At 44.4% G+C, this 13,627-nt stretch overlaps 1 protein-coding gene across 2 annotated transcripts in view; it reads left to right on the top strand.

Annotated features, from left to right (window-relative positions):
- vps13a (vacuolar protein sorting 13 homolog A) overlaps positions 1 to 13,627 on the top strand; it is a 645,125-nt gene that overhangs the window by 387,018 nt on the left and 244,480 nt on the right. For both annotated transcript variants that reach the window (XM_070882697.1, XM_070882688.1), the window contains exon 44: positions 8,722 to 8,983. In XM_070882697.1, coding sequence (XP_070738798.1) covers positions 8,722 to 8,983 — 262 coding nt within the window. The remainder of the gene's footprint in view (positions 1 to 8,721; positions 8,984 to 13,627) is intronic.

Genomic DNA, 13,627 nt, shown 5'->3' with positions numbered 1-13,627 from the left:
TTGGTTAAAAATCTATCTATCTGTGATTTGAATACATTCAATGAGCTAGCCTCAACTGCTTCCTTGGGCAGAGAATTCCACAGATTCACAACCCTCTGGGAGAAGAAATTCCTTCTCAACTCGGTTTTAAATTGTCTCCCCCGTATTTTGATGCTGTGCTCCCTAGTTCTAGTCTCCCTGACCAGTGGAAACAACCTCTCTGCCTCTATCTTGTCTATCCCTTTCATTATTTTAAATGTTTCTATAAGATCCCCCCTCATCCTTCTGAACTCCGAGTAAAGACCCAGTCTACTCAATCTATCATCATAAGGTAACCCCCTCATCTCCGGAATCAGCTTAGTGAATCGTCTCTGTAGCCCCTCCAAAGCTAGTATATCCTTCCTTAAGTAAGGTGACCAAAACTGCACGCAGTACTCCAGATGCGGCCTCACCAATACCCTATACAGTTGCAGCAGGACCTCCCTGCTTTTGTACTCCATCCCTCTCGCAATGAAGGCCAACATTCCATTCGCCTTCCTGATTACCTGTTGCACCTGCAAACTAACTTTTTGGGATTCATGCACAAGGACCCCAGGTCCCTCTGCATCGCAGCATGTTGTAATTTCTCCCCATTCAAATAATATTCCCTTTTACTTTTTTTTTCCAAGGTGGATGACCTCACACTTTCCGACATTGTATTCTATCTGCCAAACCTTAGCCCTCTTGCTTAACCTATCTAAATCTCTTTGCAGCCTCTCTCTGTCCTCTACACCACCCGCTTTCCCACTAATCTTTGTGTCATCTGCAAATTTTGTTACACTACACTCTGTCCCCTCTTCCAGGTCATCTATGTATATTGTAATCATACAATTCTGTCTATTGTGCTTAGCCTTAACATTGGAACTATACAAACTTATTTGGGCTAAATTTGTTTAGATTTAGCATATCCTGTTTTTGCCACCAAAGTGGATATCCTCACATTTATCTACATTATACTGCATCTACCATGCATTTGCCCACTCACCTAACCTGTCCAAGTCATCCTGCAGCCTCTTAGCATCCTCCTCACAGCTCACACCACCACCCAGCTTAATGTCATCTGCAAACTTGGAGATATTACATTCAATTCCTTCGTCTAAATCATTAATGTATATTGTAAATTGCTGGGGTCCCAGTACTGAACCTTGCGGTACCACACTAGTCACTGCCTGCCAATCTGAAAAGGACCCGTTTGTTCCTACTCTTTGCTTCCTTTCTGCCAACCAGTTCTCTATCCACGTGATTACATTACACCCAATACCATGTGCTTTAATTTTGCACACTAATTTCTTGTGTGGGACCTTGTCAAAAGCCTTTTGAAAGTCCAAATACACCACATCCACTGGTTCTCCCTTGTCCACTCTACTAGTTACATCCTTAAAAAATTCTAGAAGACTTGTCAAGCATGACTTCCCTTTCATAAATCCATGCTGACTTAGACTGATCATGTCACCGCTTTCCAAATGCGCTGCTATTATATCTTTAATAATTGATTCCAGCATTTTCCCATTACCAATGTCAGGCTAACTGGTCTATACTTCCCTATTTTCTCTCCCTCCTTTTTTAAAAAGTGGGGTTGCATTAGCTACCCTCCAATCCATAGGAACTGATCCAGAGTCTATAGAATATTGGAAAATGACCACCAATGCATCCACTATTTCTAGGGCCACTTCCTTAAGTACTCTGGGATGCAGACTATCAGGCCCTGGGGATTTAGCGGCCTTCAATCACATCAATTTCCCTAACACAATTTGCTGACTAATAAGGATTTCCTTCAGTTCCTCCTTCTCGCTCGACCCTCGGTCCCCTCTTATTTTCGGGAGGTTTTTGTGTCTTCCTTAGTGAAGACAGAACCAAAGTATTTGTTCAATTGGTCTGTCATTTCCTGTTCCCCATTATGAATTCACGTGATTCTAACTGCAAGGGCCCTGCATTAATCTTCACTAATCTTTTTCTCTTCACACATCTATAGAAGTTTTTGCAGTCAGTTTTTATGTTCCCTGCAAGCTTACTCTCGTACTCTATTTTCCCCCTCCTAATTAAACCATTAGTCCTCCTCTGCTGGATTCTAAATTTCTCCCAGTCCTCAGGTTTGCTGCTTTTACTGGCCAATTTATATGCCGCTTCCTTGGATTTAACACTATCCCTAATTTCCCTTGTTAGCCACGGTTGAGCCACCTTCCCCGTTTTATTTTTATGCCAGACAGGGATGCACAATTGTTGTTGTTCATCCATGTGATCTTTAAATATCTGCCATTGCCTATGAACCGTCAGCCCTTTAAGTATCATTTGCCAGTCTATCCTAGGCAATTCACGTCGCATCGAAGTTACCTTTCTTTAAGTTCAGGACCCTAGTCTCTGAATTAACTGTGTCACTCTCCATCTTAATGAAGAATTCTACCATATTATGGTCACTCTTCCCCAAAGGGCTTCGCACGACCAGATTGTTAATTAGTCCTCTCTCATTACACAAGACCCAGTCTAGGATGGCCTGCTCTCTGGTTGGTTCCTCGACATATTGGTCTCGAAAACAATCCCTTATACACTCCAGGAAATCCTCCTCCACAGTACTGCTACCAGTTTGGTTAGCCCAATCTATATGTAGATTAAAGTCACCCATGATAACTGCCGTACACTTATTGCACGCGTCCCCAACTCCCACTAACATTTTCTGTCCTTTGGTGTTTCGTAGTTCGACCCATATAGATTCTGTTATGTCTTGAATAAAGTGTCAGACTAGGTACTACAAGCTCAAAGTAAGTGTAACCGTAGTCCTTTATTGCAGATCTCAGAGTGCCTCTCCAGCCTTTGAGGCCTCCTTATATACAGGTGCTCCCAAAGGATTTGGGATCCCTTGGGACTCGAGGGGATAGGTCTTCTGGTGGTTAGACATATTAATTACAGGTTTACATACATAACACCCCACGCCCCCCCCCCCCCACCCCCCCCAAGTCAATAGTGCAACTATTTACAGTGTGAGTCGATCTGGGGCCTTCCTTTCCTTGGTTGATCGTCTCGGTGCAAATACTGGTGTTGGTGAATCGTTTGTTGGGCCTTCGCTGGGCTGCTGCGCAGTTGGCCTTGCTGGACTGCTGGGGGTGGTCAGCTTTGCTGGCCTGCTGCGGGTGATGGGTTCTGCTTCATGGTCAACCGCTGGGTCGGTTGCCACTTGTGTGTGTTGGAGGGTCAAAAAAGGTAGAACCTATTGTGGGTTGTTCTGGATAGTCCGTAAATCTGAGTTTGGTTTGATCCAAGTGTTTTCTGCAGGTTTGACCACAAACACCCTACTCCCTTCTTTGGCCAAAGCAGTGCCAGCAATCCACTTGGGACCTTGTCCATAGTTCAACATAAATACAGGATCGTTTACTTCAATTTTGCGTGACACATTTGCGCGATGATGATATGTATTCTGTTGAAGCCGCCTGCTCTCTACCTGTTCTTGTAGATCAGGGTGGACTAACAAGAGCCTTGTCTTTAAGTGCCCTTTTCATGAGCAGTTCAGCGGGAGGGAACCCGGTGAGCGAGTGGGGTCTTGTGCGGTAACTGAGCAAGACTCGGGATAAGCGAGTCTGCAGTGAGCCTTCAGTTACCCTTTTCAAGCTCTGCTTGATTGTTTGAACTGCTCGTTCTGCCTGACCATTGGAAGCTGGCTTAAACGGGGCAGACGTGACATGTTTGATCCCATTGCGGGTCATGAACTCCTTGAATTTGGTACTGGTAAAGCACGGCCCATTGTCACTTACAAGGACATGACGCAGGCCGTGCGTGGTAACCATAGCCCGTAGGCTTTCAATGGTGGCAGCGGATGTGCTTGCCAACATTATCATACATTCAATCCATTTGAAGTATGCATCTACAACCACTAAAAACATTTTTCCCAAGAATGGGCCTGCATAGTCGACATGAACCCTAGACCATGGTTTGGAGGGCCAAGACCATAAACTTAGTGGCGCCTCCCTTGGGTGCATTGCTTAACTGGGAACATGTATTACATTTGTGCACACAGGACTCTTAAGTCTGCATCGATACCGGATCACCACACGTGGGATCTGGCTATCGTTTTCATCATTACATTGCCTGGATGGGTACTGTGGAGATCACTAATGAAAGTGTCCCTGCCCTTTTTTGGCACAACTACCCGATTGCCACATAGGAGGCAGTCTGCCTGTATAGACATTTCATCTTTGCGCCGCTGGTACAGCTTTATTTCTTTCTGCATCTCTTAACAGGGCACTAGAGCAACTCCCGTGGAGCACACTATTTTTTTACTGGGGACAGTAAGGAGTCCTGGCTTGTCACTCCCGAATGCTTCCATTACCATAACTAAATCTGCAAGCTGTGTCATCTCCACCCCGGTGGTGGGCAATGGTAGCCTACCAAGAGCATCGGCACAGTTTTCTGTGCCTTACCTGTGGAGGATGGCATAGTTGTATGTGGACAACATGAGTACCCATCTCTGGATGCGGGCCGATGCATTCATATTTATGCCCTTATTTTCAGAAAAGAGGGAAATGAGCGGCTTATGATCAGTTTCCAATTCAAATTTGAGCCTGAACAGATATTGATGCATTTTCTTTACCCAGTAAACACATGCTAATGCTTCTTTTTCGATCATACTGCAGGCCCTCTCGGCCTTAGACAGACTTCTGGATGCATAAGCAGCCGGTTGCAATTTTCCAAATTCATTAGCTTGTTGCAATACACACCCGATCCTGTAAGACGACGCATCACATGCTAGTTCCAAACGTTTACATGGATCGTACAACACAAGCAATTTGTTTGAACATAACTTCCTAGCTTTCTCAAAGATATTTTCTTGGCTTTTACCCCATACCTATTCATCTCCCTTACGGAGTAGAGAGTGCAAGGGTTCTAGCAATGTGCTAAGACCCGGTCGGAAGTTACCAAAATAGTTCAGGAGTCCTAGAAACTACTGCAGCTCCATCACGTTCTGTGGTCTCGGTGCGTTCTTGATTGCCTCCGTCTTTGAATCGGTGGGCCTGATGCCGTCCGCCGTGATTCTTCTCCCCAGGAACTCTACTTCAAGCGCCAAGAAAACGCACTTCGAGCATTTTAGCCTGAGCCCCACACGATTAAGCTGACTAAGAACCTCCTCCAGGTTCTGCAGGTGCTCGACAGTGTCTCGACCTGTAACCAAGATGTCATCCTGGAAGACCACGGTGCGTGGGACCGACTTCAAGCTTTCCATGTTCCTCTGGAATATCACCACGGCCGATCAAATCCCAAACGGGCATCTGTTGTAAACGAAAAGACCTTTGTGCGTGTTGATGCAGGTGAGGCCTTTCGAAGATTCCTCCAGCTCTTGCGTCATGTAGGCCGAGTCAAGTCCAGCTTCGTGAACGTTTTCCCGCCCGCCAACGTCGCAAATAGGTCATCTGCCTTTGGTAGCGGGTATTGATCCTGCAGCGAGAAACGATTGAAATTTACTTTGTAATCACCAGAGATTTTGACAGTGTCCTCTCCCTTGAGGACTATAATGATCGGACTGGCCCACTCATTGAATTCGATCGGCGAAATGATGCCCTCTCGTTGCAGCCTGTCCAGCTCGATCTCCACCCTCTGTCTCATCATGTAAGGTACCGCTCTCGCCTTGTGATAGATGGGTCGTGCCCCCGGAATCAAATGGATCTGCACTTTTGCTCCTTGGAACTTCCCGATGCCTGGTTCGAACAGCGAGGGGAACTTGCTTAGGACCTGGGCACATGAGGTGTTGTCGACGGACGAAAGCGCTCGGACGTCATCCCAGTTCCAGCGTATCTTTCCCAGCCAGCTCCTGACAAAACAGCGTGGGGCCATCGCCCGGTACCACGCAGAATAGTAAATCATGCACCGCTCCATCGTAGGAGACCTTTACGGTAGCACTGCCAATTACGGGAATCAATTCCTTTGTGTACGTTCTGAGTTTGGCATGAATGTGGGTCAGGACTGGCCTTGAAGCCTTGTTGCACCACAACTTATCGAAAGTGTTTTTGTTCATTATGGACTGGCTTGCGGCCATGTCCAGCTCCATGGACACTGGGAGCCCATTTAATTCAACCTTCAGCATTATTGGGGGGACACTTTGCGGTAAATGTGTGCACCTCATATACCTCTGCCTCCTCGGTCTGAGGCTCTGGTTCATCATCATCCACTGTGGATCTGTCCTCCTCTGCTACGTGGTGGTTTGCAGAATTAGCAGGGTTTACAGCTCGCCTGCACATACGTTGGAGGTGTCCCATTGTTACACAGCCCTTGCAAATGTATCCTTTGAAGCGGCATGAATAGAATCGATGATCACCCCCCGCAGCGCCAACAAGGTGTTAATGGCTTTGTATTCACCACCCTTAATGGCGGACTCTGAGTCATCTGCGGACGTGCAGCTACAGGCGTGTAAGTCCTGCCATGTACATATTGATTCGAAAACAACGTTACTTTGTTCACAGTACTTGCAGCAGCACTAGTGTGCTGGGAAATTTGTTTGGTATTGTCACTGGTGGAGATAAACGCCTGGGCTATCGCTATGGCTTTACTCAAGTTTGGGGTCTCTCCAGTCAAAAGTTAGCAAAGTATTACTTCATGGCCAACGCCAAGTACAAAGAAGTCCCTGAGCATATGCTCCAAGTGTCCTTCAAATTCGCAATGTCCTGCAAGGCGCCTTAGCTCGGCGACGTAGCTCGCCACTTCCTGGCCTTCAGACCTCTTGTACGTGTAGAACCGATACCTCGCCATCAGAGCATTTTCCTTCGGGTTTAGATGCTCCCGGACCAGTGTGCACAACTCATCGTACGACTTGTCTGTGGGTTTCGCTGGAGTGAGCAGGTTTTTCATGAGGCCATACGTTGATGACCCGCAAACGGTGAGGAGGATCGCCCTTTGTTTGGCAGCGTTCGCTTCTCCTTCCAGCTCGTTGGCCACAAAGTATTGATCAAGTCGCTCCACGAAGGTTTCGCAATCATCTCCCTCCGAAAATTTCTCCAGGATGCCCACAGTTCTCTGCATTGTTGCGGTGGGGTTCGTCATCTGTATCTCATCGCCAGTTGTTATGTCTTGAATGAAGAGTCAGACTAGGTACTGCAAGCTCAAAGTAAGTGTGATCGTAGTCCTTTATTGCAGATCTCAGAGTGCCTCTTCAGCCTGTGAGGCCTCCTTATATGCAGGTGCTCCCAAGGGATTGTGAGATCCCTTGGGACTTCAGGGGATAAGCCCTCTGGTGGTTAGATATGGTAATTACAGGTTTACATACATAACAGATTCCACATCATCCAAGCTAATGTCCTTCCTTACTATTGCGTTAATCTCTTTAACCAGTAATGCTACCCCACCTCCTTTTCCTTTCTGTCTATCCTTCCTGAATATTGAATACCCCTGGATGTTGAGTTCCCAGCCTTGGTTATCCTGGAGCCATGTCTCCGTAATCCCAATTACATCATATCCGTTAACAGCTATCTGCGCAGTTAATTCATCCACCTTATTACGAATGCTCCTCGCATTGAGACTCAGAGCCTTCAGGCTTGTCTTTTTAACACTCTTTGTCCTTTTAGAATTATGTTGTAATGTGGCCCTTTTTGATTTTTGTCTTTGATTTCTCTGCCCTCCACTCTTGTTTTTCTCCTTGCCAAGGCAAGTTGGATCCAACATTTGGCTCAGTGGCAGAGAGCAAAGGGTATTGGTGGACAGATGTTTTTGTGACTGGAAAGCTGTTTCCAGTGGGGTTCTGCATGGATCAGTGCTAGGTCCCTTGCTTTTTGTGGTATTCATCAATGATTTAGACTTGACTGCAGGGGGAATGATTAAGAAGCTTGTAGATGATACAAAATTGGCCATGTGGTTGATACTGAGAAAGAAAACTGTAGACTGTAGGAAGATATCAATGGACTGGTCAGGTCGGCAGAAAAGTGGCAAATGGAATTCAGTCTGGAGGTAATGCATTTGGGGAGGGAAGGGAATACACAATATATGGTAGGATACTGAGAAGTGTAGAGGAACGGGGGACCTTGGAGCACATGTCCACGGATCCCTGAAGGTAACAGGCCAGGTACATAAGGTTGATAAGAAGGCATGTGGGATGCTTTCCTTTATTAGCCGAGGCGCAGAATATACGAGCAGCGAGGTTATGCTTGAACTTTATAAAACACTGCTTAGACCACAGCTGGAGTACTGTGTACAGCTCTGGTCACTACATTGCAGGAAAGATGTGATTGCATGAGAGACGGTACAGAGGAGATTTACGAGGATGTTGCCAGGCCTGGAGGATTTTAGCTATGAGGAAAGATTTGATAGACTCGGCTTTTTTCTTGAGAACAGAAGAGTCTAAGAGGAGACTTGATTGAGGTGTATAAAATTCTCAGGGGCCAAGATAGAGTAGATAGGAAGGACCTATTGCCCCGAGCAGAGAGGTCAATAACCAGGGGGCATAGATTTAAAGTAATTGGTAGAAGGATTGGAGGAGCGTTCAGGAGAGCTTTTTTCAGCCAGAGGATGGTGGGGGTCTGGAACTCACTGCCTGAAAGGGTGGTAGTCACATTTAAAAAGTACTTGGATATGCACTTGAAGTCCCGCAACCTACAGGACCAAGAGCTGGAAAATGGGATGAGGCTGGATAGCTCTTTTTCGGCCGGCACAGACACGGGTCGAATGGCTTCCTTCTGTACCGTAAATTTCTATGATTCTATGCTGATTTCTATCTTGCATTTCACTTTCTAGGCATTTGCTGAAGCTGCTGATCAAACTAGTGACATTATTCAGAAAGACCAAGCACCTTTTGCAGTAAAGAATTCCCTTGGACTTGCTGCTACAATTTATCCTAGTGATTCATTTATCGTCATTGATAAAAATCCCCCAAAAACGACTTATGAACTTGAAGATGGAGAAGTTCTCAGAATGGATTACCAACGAACGAAGAATGAAAAGGAGCAGATGTCAAACCTGACGAATGCGAGCAGCAAATTGTTTTATATTTCACTGAGTAAGTGCATTCTATTCCTGTAAAGAAACTATTGAGGGGGTAAATGCGGGTTCATTATTTATTTAATTGTGACGTGACCACCTTTGTGACATGGTTGGCTCTAATTGAAGACTTGTCTTGAAAATGTTCAAACTATTTGATATCACTATAAAATATGTTTTGTATTTAGTAATATTAACATCACAATTGAGAAAAGATGGCATTTTGGGATGATTAAAAAGCTTTATAATGATGTAATCAGAATCAATTTGCATTATACCCTCCAATTTAATTCCCATTAAAATGAAAATAGATGTTTAATTATAAACATTCTCAGTACTTCTCTAATATGTGGTATAAAAGAGCATGTGATTATGAGCTGTGGAATATGATCAAAATCTAATTTGTGCCACTGACAGTAAATATTTTGTATCGGTCTTCACAGTAGAAGACACTAAAAACATCCCAATAGTGGATAATCAAGGGGCTGTAGGGAGGGAGGATCATAGTGATTGTATTATCACTAACGAAGGAGTACTCGGTAAAATAATGGATCTAAAGGCGGAAAGTCCCCTGGACCTGATGGCTTACATCCTAGGGTCTTAAAAGAGGTGGCTGCGGAGATAGTGGATCATTGGTTGTAATCTCCAAAATTCCCTGGATTCTGGGGCGGTCCCAGCAGATTGGAAAACCACAAATGTAACCCCCCCCTATTTAAAAAAAGTTGGGAAAATGCTGGAGTCCATTATTAAGGAAGCAGTAGCAGGGCATTTGGAAAAGCATGATTCAATCAAGCAGAGCCAGCATGGTTTTATGAAAGGGATATCATGTTTGACAAATTTGATGGAGTTCTTTGAGGATGTAACGAGCAGGGTCGATAAGGGGGAACCAGTGGATGTGATGTATTTGGATTTCCAGAAGGCATTCGGTAAGGTGCCACATAAAAGGTTACTACACAAGATAAAAGTTCACGGGGTTGGAGGTAATATATTAGCATGGAGATAGGATTTGCTAACTAACAGAAAACAAAAGAGTCGGGATAAATGGGACATTTTCCAGTTGTCAAATAGTGAGGTGCCGCAGGGATCAGTGCTGGGTCCTCAACAATTTACAATATACATTAATGACTTGGATGAAGGGACTGAGTGTAATGTAGCCAAGTTTGCTGATGATACCAGGATGGGTGGGAAAGCAAACTGAAGAGAACACAAAAAATCTGCAGAGGGATATAAACTGGCTAAGTGAGTAGGCAAAAATCTAGCAGATAGAGTATAATGTGAGAAAATGTGAGGTTATCCACTTCGGCAGAAAAAATAGAAAAGCAAATTACAATTGAAATGGAGAAAAATTGCAAAGTGTTGCAGTGGACCTGGGGGGTCCTTGTGCATGAAACACAAAAGGTGAGTATGCAGGTACAGCAAGTAATCAGGAAGGCAAATGGAATGTTGGCCTTTATTGCAAGGGGGATAGAATATAAAAGCAGAAGTCCTGCTACAACTGTATGACCACACCTGGAGTACTGCATATAGTTTTGGTCTCCGTATTTAAGGAAAGATATACTTGCATTGGAGGCTGTTCAGAGAAGGTTCACTAGGTTGATGCCGGAGATGACGGGGTTGACTTATGAAGATAGATTGAGTAGGTTGGGCCTATACTCATTGGAGTTCAGAAGAATGAGGTGTGATCTTATTGAAACATATAAGATAATGAGAGGGCTCGACAAGGTGGATGCAAAAAGGATATTTCCACTCGTAGGGGAAATTAAAACTAGGGGACATAGTCCCACAATAAGGGGCCGCCCATTTAAGACCAAGATGAGAAGGAATTTCTTCTCTCAGAGGGTTGTAAATCTATGGAATTCTCTGCCCCAGAGAGCTGTGGAGGCTGTGTCTTTGAATATATTTAAGGCAGAAATAGATGGATTTTTGAACGATAAGAGAGTAAAGGGTTATGAGGAGCGGGCAAGGAAGTGGAACTGAGTCCATGATCAGATCAGCCAAATGGCCTGCTCTTATTTCTTATGTTCTTATGTTCTTAAATCATGTAAAAGAATTTCTCTCAGCATTTTACAAAGTGGAGAATTGGACACTCAACAGGAAAAGAGAAATGAATGGAGAAAACAAAGTAACAAACAATGAGAGAGATTGAGATAGTCAAACAAATTGATTTTGGATGGATTTCCAAAGAGTAAGGAGATAGTGACTAAAAGGTCAGACTCCAATGAGGAAGCAGATAATAACAAAACCCAAGTGTAAGGAAAGGAGGAAGGTACATACTAGGTGAAGAAGCTAACTCATAGGCTGGAGGAATTTGAGAGATGAGAAACTTGAAACTAATTGAACATGAACTTCTGCAGCTCAACATAAACATGAGCTGTTACATGTGCAGATCTTCGTGCAAGAAAGATTTTGGCCTTGGACAAACTCATCATTCATGAAGTAGCATATCAGCCCAGTCGTTAGTTATGAATTGTATCTCTGTTCCTCATCCTGTATGCTTTGTATAAACACTGATGTTTATCTCCTGGTGGATATGAATATCTGACCGCTCAAATATCCTTTCATATAGTTAACATAAAGCTGTTATTTTTAAAATTGCGTAATTCTTCATTCATTCATTTCCATGTACTAATGAATAGTCCAAATCACATGATCGTTCCAATGGTATATATTATCTTCCTAAAAGAAAATGATCTCTTTACTGCTAACAACAACAACAATTATTTTTATTTGTATAGCAGCTTTAACATAGTGAAACGTCCAAAGGCGTTTCACAGAAGTATTATGAGACAACAAATTTGACACCGAGCCGCATAAGGAGAAATTAGGGTAGATGACCAAAAGCTTGGTTAAAGAGGAGCAGTTTGGAGCGCGAGGTTGGAGCTGTGGACAAATCAAAAAAAGCTAGCCACTGCAGCAGCAGAATCAACAATAGTCTTGAGAGGGCGACAAAATCAGAGTCATCAGAATGCAGGTAGATGATTAGTGGCATCTCTTGAAGTATGGTGGAGCCTAGTGGAGGGGTCGGGACCCAGGAGCGGGAGAAGCACAGGTCGGAAGCGGTGTGGAGGGGAGGTTGGAAGCGGCATGGAGGGGAGGTTGGGACCGGTGAGGAGAAGACGGACGAGGCACGAAGGAGCGGAGAGGTCAGAGCCCAGAGCTGGATCCGCGTGGACAAGACCAAGGGAAGGCACAGCACGGGCCAATAATGAGGCTGTGAGGGCGTGAGGCTCACATTGCGAACTATGAATTCCATGTGGAGAGCTCCTGTGGGAAAGAGGAAGGAAGGAGGACAGTAGGAGTATGTTTTGAGTTTATGTGCATCGGAGCCTGGTCTCCAGTTGTCTTGGATCCCCTTGCCACTGGACCAAGACTCCATCATGCCCGTGTGGTGGCTGGTGTGCAGCGGACACCTCATTTTAAAAGAATTCATGCATCTTCCACCATTTAAAATGAGTTCATCAGTCACCTGAGTACTCATTTTTGGTGTGGAAGCAAGTCATCCTCGATCCCGAGGGACTGCCGATGATGAGAATGATGGTTAAAGAGGTAGGTTTTAAGGAGTGTCTTGAAGGAGGAAAGAGGTGGAGAGGTTTAGGCAATGAATTCCAGAGCTTAGGGCCTCGGCAACAGAAGGCACGGCCGGCAGTAGTTGAGCGATTATAATCAGGGATGCTCAAGAGGGCAAAATTAGAGGAGCACAGACATCTCGGGGGAGTTCACAGATTTATTTGTCACCTCCCGGGAATAATGGAGAACCAAGGATCTAGCGAGAATGAGGAACTGAAAGAAATTAGTATTAGTAAAAAAGAAATACTGGAGAAATTAATGGGACTGAAAGCTGAAAAATCCCCTGGACCTGATGGCCGACATTCTTGGGTTTTAAAAGAGGTGGCTATAGAGATAGTGGATGCATTGGTTGCCATCTTCAAAATTCCATAGATTCTAGAACGGTTGCCATGGATTGGAAGGTAGCAAATGTAATCTCGCTATTTAAGAAAGGAGGGAAGAGAGAAAACAGGGAACTACAGACCAGTTAGCCTGATATCAGTAGTAAGGAAAATGCTAGAATCTATTGTTAAGGACATGGTAACAGGGTACTTAGAAAGTAATAATGGGATTGGGCAGAGTCAACAACAACTTTTATTTATATAGTGTATTTAACGTAGTGAAATGTCCCAAGGTGCTTCACAGGAGTATTATGACACACAAAATTTGACACCGAGCTTTGACGAATCTGTTAGAGTTTTTTGAGGTTTTAACTAGCATAATAGATATGAGGGAACCAGTGGATGTGATTTCATTTGGATTTTCAGAAGGCATTCGATAGGGTGCCACACAGAGAGGTTATTAAACAAAATTTGGCTCATGGGATTGGGAGTAATATACTCGCATGGATTGAGGATTAGTTAATGGACAGGAAACAGAGAGTAGGAATAAACGGGTCATTTTTGGGTTGGCAGGCTGCAACTAGTGGGGTACTGCAAGGATCAGTGCTAGGCTTCAGCTATTCACAATCAATATCAATTATTTGGATGAGGGGACCAAATGTAATGTATCCAAGTTTGCTGATGATACAAAGCTAAGTGGGAATGTAAGTTGTGGGGAGGGTACAAAGAGGCTTCAAGGGGATATAGACAAGCTAAGTGAGTGGACAAGAATGTGG

Source organism: Pristiophorus japonicus, chromosome 1 (genome assembly GCF_044704955.1).
Source record: "Pristiophorus japonicus isolate sPriJap1 chromosome 1, sPriJap1.hap1, whole genome shotgun sequence".
Classification (NCBI taxonomy): domain Eukaryota; kingdom Metazoa; phylum Chordata; class Chondrichthyes; family Pristiophoridae; genus Pristiophorus; species Pristiophorus japonicus.
The sequence above is the reverse complement of the archived record's forward strand: the minus strand, read 5'-3'. Positions and strand labels throughout refer to the sequence as shown.